This window comes from Synchiropus splendidus, chromosome 14, assembly GCF_027744825.2.
Source record: "Synchiropus splendidus isolate RoL2022-P1 chromosome 14, RoL_Sspl_1.0, whole genome shotgun sequence".
NCBI classification, from domain to species: domain Eukaryota; kingdom Metazoa; phylum Chordata; class Actinopteri; order Syngnathiformes; family Callionymidae; genus Synchiropus; species Synchiropus splendidus.
The window spans coordinates 3,961,775-3,980,723 of NC_071347.1; the positions used below are offsets into that span (position 1 = coordinate 3,961,775).

Below are 18,949 nucleotides of genomic sequence, written 5' to 3' on the forward strand. Positions count from 1 at the left end.
TAACAAAATTAAGATAAAATGTTTTCATCCATCATTGCGTACACAGTGCCTCAAATCCTGTCTTGACCATCATACATCGACTTGAATCCATTTTTGGCAGCACAGTGGTGTCACTCATGTGAGCCTTTCTATTCCAAAGAATGTAATTTTCAGGTTCATATTGAGCTTGCCACATTCAACACCTGGCACCTGATGTCACGTTGATCACTGGCTCTCAACTGGTGCATCGGTGTCACTCAAAACATGCCAAACTTATGGAGCATTCCCTCTTCAGTACTGTCCTGGTGCCATCACTGAGTCATTTCATGAGGATCCATAACAGTCACACATCCATATAACAGACACAATGAGTGACAACCAACTGCTGCTCGTGTTCTTAACTTTATTGACATTAAAGCAATAGAGGTGCACAATAATCATGATTACAAGTATAATCCAAACCTGCCGCACACACCTACACACACGCGCGCACACACACAAACACACGTCGCATGAGTAACATTTCTCTGTATTGTTTTGGCCAGGGACATGAGCCAATCATTTCATCAATTTAAAAACGCCACCAACCTGCCCTCATACTATTTTCCCACATTAACGTCACCTGGAAGATCAGAACCCTCAGAAACACGCTACAGTTCTGGTTAACTCTTAAGTATTTTGTGATCAGGCCAAGAGCAAATCAAAAAGACGGTGTGGGGTTTTCAGACGTCATTAGACCCCGGACAACAGAAACAAGCCCATCTAACTAAGAGGTAGAAACACAGGCGATTTAAAACGTTTTACGGCCACACACACACTAATGATTAGTTGAAGAGTATCGTAACACCTGGACAACTATGCTTTTGCAACCACTCAGAGAGAGAGAGATAGAAAAAAAAAAGATGCTCATCACAGGAGCGACTAACAAGAGCACTTTAGTTTAAAAAGAGTGGCAAACAAATGGTCTAGTGAGCAACACTAGAAGGGTTAATAACTAACTGAAAATGTTTGGCAAGCGTACTTCAGGGGCATCTACAAGAGGAATTTAAGATCAATACTTGCAGCTTGTAATTCTCTTCAGAATCCTGTCAATAGCTTTACAGTTCGACACCGATGCCAAACCTGCTGCCTAAAGGTGGGGGATTTGAAGCAGAAAGAAACAAGAGTGGAAACAAAAGAAGAGCTGTATAGCAGTGCGAGCAACGTGACACGCTAACACAGTTGATGCAAAAATAACTGGCTGAGCATCAACAAGTCATGTAGCTGGTCAGGAGCCAGTCGTACTCTGAGATCCATGAGGCAGCAGGTGACGCGCAGTCGTCATGGATGCAGGTGACGGCGCGTGAGGCCCCTACACAGGTACAAGCTTTCGTTTTAGATGCGCGAGACAGAAGCAGATTAACGCCACGTGGTAGTACTTTACTGAGGCTTGGAGTAAAACAACAGAAGCGAGTGTAGTATTCAACAGTTGATCTCATCCACCGCGACTCTTCTACTCGCTTTTTTACTCTTCAATCTGCTTCTTCTTCTGACTCCTCCTCTTCGGCTGTCTCCAGCCACGTGAGCCACTGGTTGACCTGGAACAGCGACCACACTCAGGTCAGTCTTCTGCTGCTGACGTTTTCAACTGTTAGGGATCATACCTGGAATAAAGCTTTTCCTTTTCCAGGGAATTCTTGAGTGATGTCTTCTTTCCAGGCGAGGAAGGCTTCTTCTTCTATGATCTCCATGTCATAAAAGTTGACAAAGTAGCGCAGCAGCATGCCTGCAGTGGCGACAAAGAGCGTTACCTCCGGTGGCGCCAAGCGGAGCTCTGGCTGCATGCTCTCCACTGGAATCATTGCCCTGGCTCTCCAATGTCCGGGTATTCAAGCACACCACATGGCTAACATGACCACAGTGAGAAGAAAATGGATTTCGTGCATAAACTGCATTAGTATAATTCGATTTGTCACATCAGACCAAAGAAATTACATTGTTTTTTTTATGGGTTCCGTCTCTACAGCCAGTCTCAGGGCTGTACTCCGGGAACACCTGAGCAGCAGAAGAAAGTCTCAAATAAAACAGGAGAAAACAGCTCACTGAGAGCTTTAAGGTTAATAAAAAATGACCTTGGTAAAATGTCAGTATTTAAATGGGTCTGAAACAAGGTTAACTATCTTGGCAGCATGAAGTCGTTTAACCAAAAAATTCCATATATTAGTGGCATCTGCCACCGGGTTCACAGTAGCTTATAGTCCTAAACACTACAATCCATATAACAGGAGGCCCGGAACACAGCATTACTAAAAAACACTTGAAATAAGGAGGGTCTCTGGGAGGATTTTACCTTTGGGGAACCCATTGGTGTTGCAGTGCACCTGCAGGGCATAGAGGGCGCTGACCTGCAGCTGCGTATGGTCGTGCAGGAACTTCTGCATGACGGGTTTAAAGGCCAGCAGCAGCTGCTTCTCCTGGTCCAGTTGTTCTTTGGAGGGAGCAGAGAGCTGTTCATCACCCTCCACCATGCACAGCTCCTGCGCAATGAACTGCAGGAAACTGGAACCAGAGCAGAGAAGTGAATAAATTACTAAATAATGTCAATACGGAGCGTAATGTGTACAACTTTTAGGAGAGAAAGGAATATGTTAACATGTAAGTAAACCAGTCACGGACCAAAATGCTGACTCCAGTATTCACCTGGTCATGAGAATGTTGACGAAACCTTTGTCGGTGTGAAGTTTGGGAGAGATGTTGTCCTTGATCCACTTGTAGATGGACTGTGGCGATGGGTCTGCTTTGATCTGCTTCAGCAGCTCCTTCTCCAGCTTCAGGAGTGGGAAGAGAAAGCTCAGACCTTTTCCCTCCAGGATCTCCAACATGCGGTCTTTGTTCTGATCAATCTCTGCAGCAAAGATAGACCAGAATATTTTTTGCAGTGAGGACAAGTCTGGTAACACAGTGTGCATGAAGGAATGGCAGTTGTATACCTGGAAGCATCTTCTGCATGTTGACTTTGCTCTGTTGGAAGAGGTCGGTGAGCCACTCACGGTCCTTCAGCTTAGCTGTCTGTTGCAGGCAGAGCAGGAAGAGTGGAAAATGGGTTCCGTTCTCCAGAGGGTGAGCCAACTCCGCGACGCTCACTAGCTCTGCGATGACAGCACGTGCTGCAAACTGGGCTAGGTAGGACTTCACCAGAGGCACGTCCAACTCAATCTTAGGGCAATGATCCAGGACGTTAAGGAACGCCTGGAAAAAAAATTCAATAGTGGTCAAATTTCAGCATCACCTTGAGAAAAAATATGTGGCTACCAAGAAATAAAAGATGGAAATAACTAACGTGTCTTAAGTGTGAGTGGTGTCTCTGGTTTTGGTGCCAGTGCGGGCATTTCCACACCAGCGATTACTGTTTCTGATCCTGCTTGTTCCTAAGTCTGATCAATCAATGTGCCTGTGCCTTTTAACACAAACCCTAACCCTGAAACAGGGGTACCTCGATGTGTGAGTTTAATTCATTCCACAATGGAATTCACGAGTCACTTTACTCAATTATCAAGCGGACCATCCCTGTTTAAGTGAAATGAAGGTCTATTAGTCTGCTCCAAATGGGCAATAATGTACTATATGGGGTATAATAAAGATCACTGCCACAAGTTCCACTGCCAACACTTCCTGCAAAACCTCTGTGCTAACACAGAGCACAAACAGTGATTACCTGCATGAAGTTCTCTCCAGTGATGAGTCCCTCAGTGCGAAGTGTGTGAATCAGGGAGCTGGCATGCTCCTTGTCCTCATCGGGTCGGTCCAAGGAGCACACAATGATCTTACTCAGCATCTCGGGCAGGAAATGCTTGGGTGCCTTCATGTCACGCACACCACCGACGGCCTCACTCAGGTTGTTACTGTTGAAGTACTCAGTCATGACCGCCTCCTGGAATTAAGAATGAAGGTCACACCACCGCAGGTTTCCAGACCAGAACATGCAGTGGATCTTTGCTCGTCTCTTATACATGTGTATTGCTGTCTATAACATGTTAATCTGCTGGCTCCTTGTCAAATCTCTGGCATCAAAAGACAGATCTTCAAACGCGATATATTCTCTATAATCAGAGCACCTGCAGTGTTAATTTTTTTTTCTTTTATTTATTTATTTATTTATTTTTCATTTCAGGCTGTTGACCTTCGGACCGTCTGCTCACCGTCATTTTAAGCAGCTCCTCCTTTGCGGGAGGAGGTTTCTTGCTCGTTTTCTGAGGTTTTTCTTGAATAGGAGGAGGGTTGGTCTTCAAGCCAAGCTGTGGAGGCTGCAGGTAAACAGAAAGCAGTTACTGAAACTGAAGGAAATGGTTGAAGTGGCTGAAGGAAACATTACAGTATTGCAACAGGGCACATCACTGCATTTAAAAAGGCCAAGCTGCAAATACAGTGCCTAATGAAGTTTCTACTTTACACAAGCAGATGGCAAGGTGACACCTGTAACTTCAATCTGAGCAATATTTGTGAACTCTGTATTAATTAAATTCTTGAAAACTTTTTTGAATAGTAACTACAGCAGCAATAAGAGGATAAGAGTCATGCTAAAGGTTTGGTTTATTCTTAACATACTTGGCCCAGAGGAGGGGTTTGAGTGCGCGGGGGCTGAGCACTTGGAGGCATCATGTTGGGAATCTGAGGTTGGAGCTTGGGTACCTGGTTCTTGTTCAGGAGGAATGACTGCGCAGGTCGGAGGCTGATCTGGGGACCACAAAGACAGATTGAGAACATTAGGCATTTGCTTTCAGGAAAACACATAATCAGTATGTGAGCTTCTTTCATGCCATCATATCTCATAATCACAATCAGAGGACCTGCAACCAGCTTGAGAAGAATGAAGAGAGAAAGAAGAAGAGAGGAAGGATGAAGTGAGATCAAAGAGAGGTAAGACTGAATGAGTCAAAACTGGTCAAAGGTTTGTCCCTCAGAATAACGCGTCTTTTCATAATCACTGGCAAGATGGTGGATTCAGCCACTGAACCTTTCTTTTCATTCCAAAACAAGAAATCACCAACCTCATCAGCGTTGAGTTGCCCCTTCTTGCTGAAACGTGGTGGCATCTCCTTGGACTGGGTCTGCTGCTGGACCAGTTGGTTTTGGTTCTGGTTGAGGAAATGTTGATTCTGAACCTGGATCAAGTCATAGAAATACAAAGTGTGGAAGTTTCACCTTGTACAGACGTGTGACAAGTAAATGCGGACGCTAAACTTCTGACATCTGAGTAATGTCAAATTACCTGGTTTGACTTCACAAAAGACTTGGGCCCAATGTCAAACTGTGACTGGGTTGGAGGAGTGATGTGGCCTCCGTGGCCATTGAAGAGCTGGTTGGTGCGATGGCGTCCCATGGTGGGTGAGAACCTGTCCTGAATAACACCAGGTCCCGTGCCAATCCCACTGCCTTGGAGCACAGAGACAGAAAGGGAATGAATCAAAATTTGGCACTGAAGAAAATAAAATAAAAAAGCCTAATATTAAAAACTACTACTTAAGATGCGTACCTGGCATCTGTCCAAACATGTCTGCCAATCCACCAAGAGTCTCCCTGTCCAGTTTCATTCTATTGGGCATAAAGGGGCTTTCCAGGAAGAAGTCCATTCTCATCCCTTGAGACGTGGGTGCTGGAATGAAGACACCCAAATCCTACAGAAACATGAGGACATTTAGATGATGGCCATTGATCTTTGCGAGGACAAATATAAAATAGGATAAATATGTAAAATAAAAGATATTTCCTGATGATGAATGAAAGGAATGTACCGCCTGACTCCCATGGATTTTACAGACTAACACTCCAAGGGCTGTGAACCCATTAGATTTATGTGGGCTAGAACGCTTGCAATGCAATTGCATTCTCACATGATCGCACAAAGACAGCACTTGTTTAAAATGAGCAGACTCTTTCTAACTCCTTCACGATTAGTGAAGACTCACTTTCACAGCATCCTGGCGGATCTGGTTAATCGTCTTTGGTCCGTTGTCTATGAAAGCCTTGCGAGGGACCCAGTTGTTTTCTCTCAGTTCCACTGTGTCTTGCAGCAGGAAGCGGATCCTCGCAGGCAACTCCTTGTTGTTCATTAAGGATCGCATACGGCCAAAGTACTGATCCATTAAAGACTGTGGACAGAACGGGATCACAGTGGCGAATTACGACTTAAAGTCTCAGTAAGAATCATATGTCACTGAGCTACAATGAGATGATAGAAATAAGGAAACTAAATACTAACCAAAAATGCAAGATCTCATCAATGAAATCACATCACACTACTTTCATGGACTTCAAATTAAGATGCAGAACACACTCAATTGTAACAATTTAAGAGACATACAGTGTATGCCAAAAACCTTCATGAGTACTATACAGTAATAAACTTGGATTACAGATTTGACCACTGAACTTCTATTTACCAAGTCTACGCTCAGTGGTTAAGAACTAAATTTCCATTGTTGAAGATTTCCAAGTACATAGTATGACTGCCTGTCTCCAGCAGTTTGAACGTTGAGTAGCATTGATGGCAGCAGTGGCTTTAATACAGTGTCTAAAATCTCAGAAGCGCATTTTAAGAAGAAGCATCTACATCTGTATCATCGTCGTCGCCGCCATCATCATCGTCATCACATATTGTTAATCTTTTGCAGCATATTATAACAAAATAAGCTACCCATAATGAAAGAAGATGAAAAAGCTATGTAAATACTCCCAGTAAGATAAACAGCTGCTGCCATCCTTCTGAGGCAACAATTGTCATTTTATCAGGCGAAGCAGTCAATGCAGGGAGCTGCTTTTGTCCAGGACAAAAGTGCTGCAGGACACCCTTATGCGAATAACCCCCACTAAGATGGCACCCAACCGTGTCGTTTCAAGGATTGAATAGGCATAATTCCACGACAATACTAGGTTGGAGCAGTCACCTTGGCTTTTTCATGGTCGAGTCTCGGCCCAACGGTTCTCATTATCTGACAGAGGCACTCAAGATCCTCTCCCATATCTTTGAGCTGGACTCTCTTCTTCTTTTCCAGAAGCTGTGGACATTGACATTTATATTATTTATGAAGAATGAGAATCTTCAAAGGTTCATGGTTAACGTAAACAAGGAGAGCACGTACTGTTTTGATGCACTTATGAAGGATAGACTCATGGATGAGGTCAAGTTTGCCAAGTTCCCCGATGAATTTAATGTTGCCAAGCATCTTAATCTTGGCAATGGCACGCTGCTCCTCCTCCTCAGAAGTAAGAGGGTTGTCATGTTTGTCATAGACTACAAGGAGAGAAAGGTTAGAGGATGACAAAAGCAAGTTGTTTGGTTCAAGGAACACTTACTTTCAACATTTCGGGTACGGTTTTCAAATTCATCTTGAAGCTTGGAAATCAGCAGTCGTCTGAAGGTCTAGAATTAGATAAAACAGTTGAACAGTTGAGCACTATTATTTAAAATTTGTTAAAAGGAAAAAACAAACTAAAAAGAACTGCCCTGTTCCTTAAGGCTGTGCCCTAAATTTAACATCACAATCACATCACAATTTCGCCTACAATTCTCAAAATACAACATTTTGATGTATGCTCTTCCGTCGATCTTAACAATTGGTCTTAAAATAAAATAAATAAGAGAAATCTCCAACACCACTGCACAAAAAAACCCAATCACAATAAATACATAAATAGGCTGGAGGTGGAAATGCCCCATCCAGTTTTGACAGCAGGAATACAACAGCTTTGTAGCTATTGTTTTCATGTTTCAACCTTTGATTTTTGTTTATTCCTTCACATTGTGTTGTTACATATTTGTTGCAAAACTGCTGAAGGTGTTTCTTTAATAAGGATCTCGACCTGTGTCAAGTCAAGTTTGTGGAGCGCTTTACTAGGTACAACTCCAGCAGTACCAGCAGCAGAGCTAGCAGTAGCAGAGCTAGCGGCAGCAGCTTCGGCTCCGGTGGGAGGAGGCTGGTAGGACGGAATGTCCAGTCAGTTTAGGATTGGAGGAACAGATTAGAATACCGTTGTCTCACTTCAATGAACGCTTGAAGGCACGAGGCGGTGTGTGGCCCAATGCAACACTGCTGCTCCTTTACATTATACTCTGCAAACCAGTTTATCTCTGACTTACCAAATAGATTCAGAACTTCATTCCAGATGAGATTACATCATGATGACCATTTCAGTGTCTCAGAATATGAATGCAGATCCACACAGTGAATGTGTTTGAATGTGCGTGTCTGGCTATGGTAGATGCAGATGGGCTGGACTAATGGACTAACGTTTCCTTTATTTCTTCATTCTTCCCACAACAGGGACATTTGTTTTGTTGTTTGTTAGTTGTCTGAGTGAATAAATTGCAGGAACCCTGAAATTCATGCAAATCTAAACCTTTCCCGCAACACTGATGATAACAGCAAGGATTGGCCACAGTTAGAGGTTGTGTTTAAATGACGTTGTTGGGAGCTCAGCGAAAAGTGACATTAAAACTAACAAACTCCAAAAACTGATATTATCAGTGAAACTTACAGTGCTCTGCTTTTGGGATGTTTGGATCTCAGATGAAGGGCCATCAAAGTTTGGTGCGTCCTCTGCCAAACGCAGACATAGCTGAGCATAGAGTGAGCTATATTTCGGCTCTTCTAAGGCTTTGTCTACAATCTGAAAAATAGAGGCAAGTACAGAGTGGACCGCTTGGGTTATTAATCATGCTGCATGTGTGACTCACAGGCAGCACACGGCCCAGAATAGATCAATTCCCATCAAGCGGAGTGTACTCACCAGCAAGATGATTCCTTTAAGGACGAGTTTTGAATCTACGCCCACATTCAGGAGCTCAAGGCATAGCTTGTCAAACTTCTCAGGCGTGAGTTTGTTGAGTATGCTGGAAAAAAATTAAAGGTGAGTCACAGTCATTACATCTGTACATGATCAAAGTCAGAGTGGACATTGGGAAAACAAGAGAAAACTCCCTGAACCACCCATCATGCACGGCGCCAACAGTCAGTCACCTCATGTTGCGCATATAAATGTATTATTTTATTTTTTTGTAGAATTAGGAAATCAATCGGTCATTTTCTACTAAGTGAACTCAACACCACTCTTCCCCCGCTCTTCTTTAAATAAGCAGGTGTTCTGTCACACTCTTTAGGGCAGTACCGCTTCAAGTTAGAGCAAAAACTATTGTTCACATGAAATTAGTCAGAAAAATAACAGTGACAGACAGGAGCTCTGACACCTACCAGAAATGGCCCCTAGCCAGAGTGCTTTAAGCCATGGGTCAATACAACACAACTTAAATTTGTAGACAGCTTAAAAATCAGTAAAATAAGTAAAATAATGGCAAAGAAATATTTCTGCCATGTGATTTTGACATCAGATTTGACCGTCAATCCTAAAAACATATGTCTTTGTTTTTTTTAATCCTTTTAACCGTTCTGATTAAACTGTTGTAAAAACATACAGCTAGATTAAAAAAAAAAAACCACTGAACAAATTCATAGAAAAAAAAATACAATAACAAAGTCACCAACTCACCCTCTCACTTTCCTGAAGATTGCATCATGTCGTTCTTTTTCGTTGCTGGAGTTGGCATCTCGTCTAGTGCTTCGTGAAGGAACCCATCTCTGAGCGCTTTGCCCTGGGGTTTTCCCCAGGAACTCGCTGTGGAAACAAACAAAAAAAAATTTTTTAACAAAAATGTTAAGTGATGGGAAATATGCCAAATAAGTACGTGACCTTCAATTTAGATATTTTTTTTCCATTATTACATAGTTTGATGAAAATGAATTTAAAAAATGACAGTAAAACCTAATGTTAACCAAATAAGCCTGTAAAATAAAATCAAATATTAGCAATAGTTAAGCCTAAGCATGAGCTATAGTGGTCTTATAAAGTGTTAATTTATAATTCCTCACTTATTTGTCAGTAATAAGACTTCATATAAAGTACATCCTGCACCCCACTTTTTCATCTGGTGTATTCACTGTTTTCCCAATCCTAGTTTTGTGCCATTACTAGTAAACACATGACAACAGGAGAAAAAAAAAAAGTTTAAAGCTGGCAGACCTGTTGCCGACAGTCTTGGGATAGTGCTGAGGTGCACCCCTACCACCTCCTCCCCCCGAAGAAGCACTGCAGGATCAAATACACATGCAAAGAAAACCATGAAATTATATATATGGCTGTAGCCAACACAGCACCAAAAAAACGACACTTAGTAAACATAATTTAATAATTTATGGTTCATGGTGATTTATGGCAAATCAAATTAACTACTAACGCAATAAGTTTGTGTATGTGGCACAGGACAAACGCATTGACACTGCAGCCAAGTCAAGGTCCCTGGTTGGGCGAGACGAGTATGGCAAAAATGATAATTGAGATTATTTAGATTCATACAAAGAATATCATCAGCGACTTAAAATTATGCTGTCATTGAAATTTCAAACTTTATTGAACAATGAACTACAATAAAACAATGCGTAAAATATAAATTATAATTTAACACTTATATCTAACCTTCATCATGTAGGTTTCTCTCTAGAAACACCAGTCTGTATGGTCTGGCTTTAGAGAACAGTGGAGACAGAAGATTTTGAGCTGAGCAGGCTCTTGGCTGGGATGCAAAGATGTTTCTGTGGTTCTGATGTTGTAAGATGTGATTTCACATTCCAAGCCTTTTCAGTCATTTTTCATGAGATCATGAGTGAAGAAGTCACTCCTGTGATTGGAAAAGTTCTATATTTGAGCTCTCTTCCTGCTTATCTCCAGTGTGATGAATGACAAGCAGCGCTTGGTTTTATTACCCCTGTCTCAGGTTGAGCACAAGCACGATTGTCCTTATGCTTTTTATCCACTTCCAAATAATCAATGGTTTTCGAAACATCTCCAACAAGCTGCAGTTGTGACTCAGAACGCTGGATGAGTGTCTGCTTCTCTGAGCTTCTGAAGCTGAAAACTATGCCGCCATTGTACAGCACTGACGACTCTCTCTCTGACAGGGAGAACTTCACGCTGAGGCGCCCTTTTCAAGGGGACAAGGTGTGGTGCAGTGTTTGGGTGCATCGAGACAGAATGAGAGAAGCTGGGGAGACGGGCATTCGGCAATAGTCATTTCATGACAATTATCACGTCCTCAAAATCGTAGGAAGACATAATCGTAATCCTGATAAAAGTTGGAATATCTGACCAGCCCTTGTACCTACATTTAGTTTATCAAAGGAACACATTACATAGAGACAGGCCTTCAAGGCTAGTGATGGGGTCTGTGGCATGGGAGGTCTAGAAGGCATGGCACTATCAAAAGAAATGTGATACTTTTTACCATTTTTTTTGTTCTTGCCTTACACCTGAAACGTGTGACGTCAATGGAGGCTCTATTACCAATTCCACAACCCACCAATGATCTATTACACCTACAACAACATCTACAATCATGCATAACACACCCCTTAATTCACGCTTCATACGTCATTCCAAAGAATGCACTTGAAGTGACATCATTAAAGTGGACTGAAGGCTGTGGTTTTGATCAAGTCATTATCATATAATATGTACTCATAAAATATTCATGATAAACAATCATAACAATGCAGAGTAATAAAAATCTGAGTTTACAAGCATATTAGACATCAATATATTAAGACAGCATTTTAAACAGTAAATATATTCTTCTATTGAATAAATGTACATATATTAACCCAACTCAGTTTTTTTCCCAAATAACCCTGCATTCCTTACATGAAAGCCCCAGTGAGTTTTTCACTCAGCTGAGGTCAGACTTATTGAAGAAGACAAAAGTTTAATCAATGAAAAACTTAGCTTGTGACTTTATACTCTTCAGACACTTCACAAACCTCTGTGTAATAATGCTGCCGTTGGAACCGCTTCCATTTCTAATGACTTATAGAAATCATCAATCAAATCAAATCATGCAGTAGGTTGCTGGAGCTATATGTGTGGTTCTTACTAAGTGATTCTGCATTAGCTGTCTAGAGCTGAAATGAAAGAAAATATGTAAACGATGTAAATCATTGACTACATCATTGCCTTATTTATACAAAAAATACATGTTGAATTTCTCATTTTCCAAGCAACAGATTTGAAACACTACTGCCATATACTAACTAACCAGTCATTTGAAAAAACAAAGAAAGAAACAAAACAAAACAAAGACATGGGAACCTTACATCCCTCCCTCTCATACTTCAGGTACACAACTGACAGAGGAAGGCCACATGACTAGCAAAAAGAAAGAACTCCCCCTGGGCTCATTTTCATCTTCATCCCTCCCGAGCTTTCCTCAAAAGACTGCACTAAGACGAATCTGACAGCCATTTTGTTCCTTTTCACATTCTGCTTTGTTCTAAAGGCCGGAAGCCCCTGCCCAAAATGCTAACCAGCTTCTGTCTGACAGAACCACGATGGAAAAATGGGCTATTACCTGAAACGAGAAGCACCCCCTTCTGCAATCACACTCTCCACTTTGGCGGCTTGGCAATGAAGAATACTCAAAAGAATAAGAATAATAGGGAGGGGTGGGGAAAACGGTACTGGAAAAGATAAAAGAAGATGCAATTACTTAACGTCAATAAGCAGCGAAACATAACACCAAGAAGGAAAGCAAACAACTGCAGACGTTGTCAACAACACATGACGAACCGAGGAAATCAAAGAACGCTTAAGACAAAGACCGAGCGATAGCGAGGATGTGATGTGACATAACTATAACACTGGTTAAGATACACAACTGTTTATGGTTGACGGCTGATACCAAGCCAACAAGGATCAAACCTAATAGCACGGCTAATAAAAAAAAGGGTCGTGCCCTCGGTGCAATAACAAAGCACAGCCGGCTAGCCGGCACATTTCACGTCGATATCTTTTGACATCCCAGAATGTTAGAAGCGAAAACTATGTAAATTGCATTAGATTCGTGCAACCAACGACCTGAGGTTCGAACGTCATCATATTTTAAAACAGCACGGTCGAAAGCAGGGGAATGCTAACTTCACCATGATGCAGTCATACTGGGGAAGGGCGACGTGCTTTGCCGTTAAAAAAACAGACGTGTCGAGTAATTGATATAACGCCATCCCAAACGCAGTTGAAAACCCTTACGGATTCCTAGTAGGTCACACGAACCGTGTTTTATTGTTTATTTTTCAGCTAATGTTAGCAGGTCAAGCACTGCGACGACGCCATTTTCTACTTGTATTTAAATCTGCTGAGACATCGGTGCGCTTCAGTTAGCCGAGTGGGGGAAAATAGCTGCCTTACCTTTACAAAAGCAACTTCAGTTTTAATGTGCTGTATGACAATTGAAGAAAAAAAATGGTTCAGAAAAGGGCATGGGAATTTTCCGACTGGAATCAGTTAAAGACAGAGATAAGTGCACAAACATACACATCTATCTTTCTCGCCGCCTGGCTCGGTGGGGGAGCTCTACTGCCTGCTGACTTACGGCTGCGGGAAAGGCATCCATTTTTCGATTGGCCACGGAGTTGGTTGCTATGTCACAATTGACCAATAACAAGAAAGAAATTTCCCCTAAGGCGGAACCACTGACCCTTTTCGTCCAATGAGAAATGTTTTCAAACAAACGCTACTGCTTCTTGAAGTTGATTGACACAAAGATTTTCCGCATCATCGTTAACATTTATTTATACATATTAATATCATTAGATATACAATATAATTCTTGGTGGTAATGAGTTATGTATGGTTACAATTATTTATTCAAACCAGTCAGTGGAATGTGCAATGCAGGTATATATATATATATATAAAGCTTTTTGTTTATGACAGTAAGGAGCACACCCCCCCCCCCTTAACAAATGCGTCTTGATGTAAGCATTACAACTGAATGCATTTTACTGTGAGCCAGTTTGCAAAATTAAACTAAATAATAAGCCCGATTAGACTATTTTTAACAACCAATTAACAACCCAAAATGCCCAATAAGAGGTTTATTGTGGGCTGAATAAAGGGGAACAATCAATCATGGGGATGAATCAAACACAATGCTTACCTGCCTGACTCTGCCAGTGGCAAGACTGCAACTTGACTGCTGTACTGTGCAGCGTAAAGTGTGAGGGGCTGTGGCACAGGCTTGGTGGCTCCATGACGGTGGTCAGGAAATGATGTCCACACAAACTCAAATAAATGCCCCATCAGATCTCACAATACATTTGGGAACACCTGTTTTTTTTCTTCAATGACGTATGAATTTAAAAAAGATCTTCATTGGGGGTCATTTTTTCTTGAAGGGAAAATGTTCTGGTGCACTGTAGTACATTGACTTTGGTTTTAAGTTGGTGTGACACGTCACTCTCAAAAAGAATCAACCCTTGTCCTCATTCAGTTGCAGCAAATACTGGTTAAATGAGTGGGCTGGAGGCTGAGGATGTTGTGGTGAGAAAGGTTTGTATTACATAGTCATTTCCAGGACTTTATTTGGGGAAGTGGCTGAGTTCTTACTCCATCACCTCTGCACACCAACTTCTGCTTTTCTAACCTCAAGGACAGACAGACAACTCTGGTTCATTGGTGTTCGTGCAGTCTTTTTTTATATGGGAAGAAACCGGCTGAAAATGTTTGCTCTTTGTGACATGCGCCCATTCCAAGACATCATCTCGTATCAAAGGACATCAAGGTGATATAAGGGAATGTAATGGCATCGTACCGCCACATTGTTGACCAGAAAGCAACCTGCGGTGTTCCTCTTCATATTCAAGCTTATTGTAAAAGCACAGATAGATATAAAAGAGAAGTAGCTGATTTTATTCCCACATTCAGATTTCACTGAAAATATGGCAAAACAACTTGTCATAGGCGACCCTGAGGTAACAGCTATTATAGATATGCATATATGGGGATGTGTGTGGATATAACTTGCACTTCAGTCAGCTCACATCGATGATCAGATGTGCTCATATACACATGGAACTATGTCATTAAAGGATATATATATATGTGCTATAGATGGTTTGGAGCAAGGATTTATTGAAACATTTATGTCTAAAAAACATCTGTCGAAATGTCACGTGTGTTCTTGGTTCCCCAGTTCCTAAATCGAAGAATACCAATGAATCGCAGGTATCTGCATATCAAGTCGGTGCTGGATACAGGTGTGTTTTTATGATGTGTTTCTTCACAAGCACTGACTACTAATTTATGAATCATCAACTACTTTGATAGGATACAGCATGTCAAAATACCTTGAGAAACTGGATGAAATGCACAAAAGTGAGTCACAGCATGAATATTTTACACAACTTAGAATATCTGCGTAATATTTCAAAAAAAAAAAAAAAGGGTTCCATGGCTTGGCAGGTACTTATTTATATATTTGTTAAGAGCTATGAATTTGCTTTTTTATTCATTTAGATTACAGATTCAGAAAAGGAGAAATCTTCAAGAGGCTAATGGTAACAAAGCTGGCAGAGCTGGTAAGATGATTTGCGCTTCAATCAGTTTTCTGCTTATAATAAACTCCTTTGTTGGTCATTTCAAACATAATTCCTATTCTGCCTCACCCAACAACAGATTCTCAGTGTTGGCGCATCAATGAATAAAGACAGCAAATCTACAGCATCAGGTAGGTAATAAACTAAATTCATAGGCGCATCATTTTTTTAATACCAGAAATTACTTTTTGTTTTGTTATCTTAAACTATTGCACAAAACTATTGCACAAAAGAAGGTGAATCTTGTTGACAAACATTAAAAATATGACCTTTGTAAGCAGATAATATTGACCTGGTGCCAGTTATGGACTTGGAGAAGCAGCCTAAAGCAACATCCTGCAGGTCAACATTATTGAGGTACTTAAAACATTGTTGGGCATGCTTAGAATAATTCTATATCAATTAAATAAATATTGATATGATTGATATTATATTATTGATATTATATAAATTTTATATTGGAATGTCTCACTCCTGTTCATTATTATTATTATTATTATTATTTTATTTTTATTTTTTTAATGTCCCAAATGGGTGAAGTAATAACAAAGTAACAAGAGCATATGGGAGAGTCATAGGTCATTGGTCACACAAAAGAGCTAATGGCTCAGCAGGTGACAATGGAACTACAAGATCATGCCAATCCCTCTATTTTGTAGTGTTGTTACAGGTGTGGGCCAGATGAGCGTCCAACCAAACGACCCAGCAGCAGTGAACAACATCTCAGTTGATTTGAATGTTCCCTATCCAGACTGTCCATACCTGCTGCTGGATGTCAGGGACAGAGAACAGTATGAACGCTGCCACATCATCAGTGGTAAGAAAGAAAGACATCTTATGTAGCATGGCATGGAAAAACAACGCAACTGAATATTCCACTCTCCATCACACGCCAGCATTCAGTTTCCCAAGGACCATGATCTCTCGAACCATGGTCCCTTACCCCAGAATCATGCTGGATTATGTATCCTTCCTAACCAGTCACATTTTCGTCAGTTACTTTTTCACTGGATTGAGTGTTAACAGCCTTAACAGCCGACAATGCAGAAAAATGCCCCTGGGAAAGTCATCATCTTGTACGATGAAGACGAGAGGTTGGCTGTTGATGTTGCAACTTACTTGTGCGAAATAGGCTACAAAAATCTTTTTATGCTGTCTGGAGGTAAGAAACACTTAAGCTTTTGAAAGTAAACATTGTCGACAATGTTGCCTTGCATGGGTGCAGGGTTCACACTGAAATGTCATTGGTTTATCAAGGTGCTACCAGTTTGGCTATAAGCTTGTGGACATATTTGTTTTCCCATTTTATCCAAATATTTCACATATTTCATGCCAACAACAGTCCTATGGAAATGAAATCAGTTGGTGAAAATAAACATCACTCAGAATTAGAATTAGAAAATACTGAAGCAGTTTTCATTTGCGTTCATGTTCAGTTTTGATGTAATAATGTTTGTTGTTATGGAGTCCTATTTCTACTTACAAATACTAGAGTCACCCATTCACCCACTGACACACTGACGGCAGTACGCTGCAACGTAGCAGACCTTCTGCACCATCAGGATCAAACCAGAGTTAAGTGTCAAAGGCCAACCCTACTTCTTAACATTTTTCTCTTCACAAAATGAGGAGTTTCAGAAATGCTGGGTTCAGTATGTAGACGATGGTTTGACTTGAGTGAAACTACATGTAGAACACGAAGGTTAGAAGTCTTGAAAGTCTGCTGCTTTCAAGATCATTCTGTTCACGTAATGACAGTGATACACCAGGCCTCTGATCAACACATATTAACATTACTGTAGAAGGAACTAAACTGAAAAATATGAAAAAAAATCTTTGATATTACACAGCTGTGATGACAAAAACACTAGCATTCATGACAGAAGTTTACTTGCAATGTTCCAGGACTGAAGGTCATCTCGATCAAATTCCCAGAGGGGATGGTGACTGGGTCGTTCCCTATCTCGTGCTACCCCAAGAAAAAGACGTATAACATGCCAAAGCCAGTTAAAGCAGAGTGCAATCGCTGGAGGTTCACAGCAGACGAACTGAACAAAATCAAGAACTTCCTTGAGATCCAGTACAAGTCAACCACTCGAAGTGAAGCTCCGGTGGACCTTGAGACAACCCGACTTTTCACCTAGTTGGCTGCTCGCTCCATGTCACTACTCTCTGCTTCCCTGTGGGTTTACTCCGGGTACTCCGGTTTCTTCCCATAGAAAATTATCGTGCAGGTAAGGGAAGCTAGTTCCGCGGTCAGAAGTGACTGCAAGTGAACAACTCTCGGTCTTTGGCCTCTGGTGGACTGTTACATGGTCAGGCGTGACCGCCAGGTCAAGTTTGCCAGAGCAGTTTACCAGTCAGACTTCAACTTGCGTGTAATTATCAAGCTTTGTGCGTTAAGGAGAAAACCTCATGAAGATAAATGGTGCTGCCATAAATTAATAATAAAATGCTCAAATAAAATTGTTGTGCATTTATAAAGTAACGCAGGGGTCTCAAACTGATCCCCAAAAGTGGCGCAGTGGGTGCAGGTTTTTGTTCCGACAAAAGAAGCACTGACAGTTTAACCATTCACATGTCAGCTGAAACAAGCAGCACCAAATTCAGTGCATCACTACAGCCTGCGCTTTAAATGAAGCGTGTCAATTTACAGCTGCAACACAGGGAAATTAGTGTGTTAACGTCAAGTTCTGATGATGAAAGCTCAGCTTGAACATGGTTCCAGGGTGCTCCTCCTAATTTGTATGCGTAAAACCCAATTTTTAGGTGTTGAACCATGGAGTCACTGAGAATGGGTAGGTACAACGCGTTGGAGGCACATATTTAAATTAGAGTTTCCGTGTTCCATCGCCACCAGCGTTTGCAGAGACACCAGTGCAAATCGGATCTGATGCAATTTAGCACCCTTCCCACCCAGCGCAACTCACCATTCTCCAGCTCCATTCTCCAAATGTCATAGTTGACATGAGCTGGAAAGACCCTCTGTAGTCAGTGTACAAGTGCAAAGGCAGGGGTGTCCATTTAGTGGCTCACTGTAATGGGATCTCTGGTGGTAGCGGAATGACGGTAGCATGCGTGGCCCCAGAATATTTTGTACTATGTGAAAATGTCTACTGGTACAAGCACAGACATTTCAAATACATAGGTTGACTAAGCCACAGCACACATGTGCATGAACTCCTAACCCACAACACCTAGAATGGCACTCAGTTCTACCTACTGTATAAGAAGAACTGTGGTGCACAATTGAAATTTGGAGACTGCGGCAATTGTAGATTCTGTCATCAGAAAATACTAGTCAACGGAGGTGCGTGATTTCTTTCAGATTAATTATATAAACCATTTAGATGAAGTGGTAGTGATTGGCTTCAAGAATCACTGTCCAGCGGGTGGCGCTCTTGTTTCAGAAATGTGTCTGGTTTCAATTGGAAAGGTGCTCAAAAGTTATAGTGTAGCGATGGCCATCCTTTGCATTCAAAATAAGAACACTGCTACATTAAGGTTCATTGGCC

The 18,949-nt window shown here is 41.4% G+C and overlaps 2 protein-coding genes and 1 non-coding gene across 4 annotated transcripts; 1 reads left to right on the top strand and 2 right to left on the bottom strand.

Annotated features, from left to right (window-relative positions):
* Window positions 1-362: 362 nt before the first annotated feature.
* On the bottom strand, window positions 363-14,090 carry eif4g2b (eukaryotic translation initiation factor 4, gamma 2b). Its single transcript, XM_053886786.1, has 21 exons — window positions 13,997-14,090; window positions 12,410-12,518; window positions 10,033-10,098; window positions 9,502-9,627; window positions 8,746-8,848; window positions 8,494-8,625; window positions 7,312-7,378; window positions 7,098-7,249; window positions 6,903-7,013; window positions 5,925-6,107; window positions 5,492-5,633; window positions 5,228-5,391; window positions 5,007-5,120; window positions 4,564-4,692; window positions 4,158-4,262; window positions 3,674-3,889; window positions 2,949-3,207; window positions 2,659-2,863; window positions 2,309-2,517; window positions 1,623-1,744; window positions 363-1,556 (listed from the first exon to the last, which is right to left on the bottom strand). The coding sequence occupies exons 1-21, from the start codon at window positions 14,088-14,090 to the stop codon at window positions 1,491-1,493; spliced, it is 2,874 nt and encodes a 957-aa protein (XP_053742761.1). The 3' UTR covers window positions 363-1,490.
* Window positions 4,772-4,949, bottom strand: LOC128771466 (small nucleolar RNA SNORD97). The gene has a single exon (XR_008416645.1). It is a non-coding gene; the product is annotated as a small nucleolar RNA SNORD97 (small nucleolar RNA).
* Window positions 14,091-14,664: 574 nt separating the features above from the next.
* LOC128770967 (centrosomal protein of 41 kDa-like) lies at window positions 14,665-18,032 on the top strand. 2 transcript variants are annotated; one of them, XM_053886006.1, is made up of 10 exons: window positions 14,665-14,810; window positions 15,032-15,095; window positions 15,166-15,213; window positions 15,355-15,416; window positions 15,514-15,565; window positions 15,713-15,791; window positions 16,094-16,251; window positions 16,331-16,398; window positions 16,482-16,596; window positions 17,340-18,032. In XM_053886006.1, exons 1-10 carry the CDS (start codon window positions 14,778-14,780, stop codon window positions 17,576-17,578), a joined length of 918 nt encoding a protein of 305 aa, XP_053741981.1. In that variant the 5' UTR covers window positions 14,665-14,777; the 3' UTR covers window positions 17,579-18,032. The 2 variants fall into 2 exon arrangements, with proteins under 2 accessions (XP_053741981.1, XP_053741982.1); XM_053886007.1 differs by having other exon boundaries at window positions 15,716-15,791.
* Window positions 18,033-18,949: the final 917 nt, after the last annotated feature.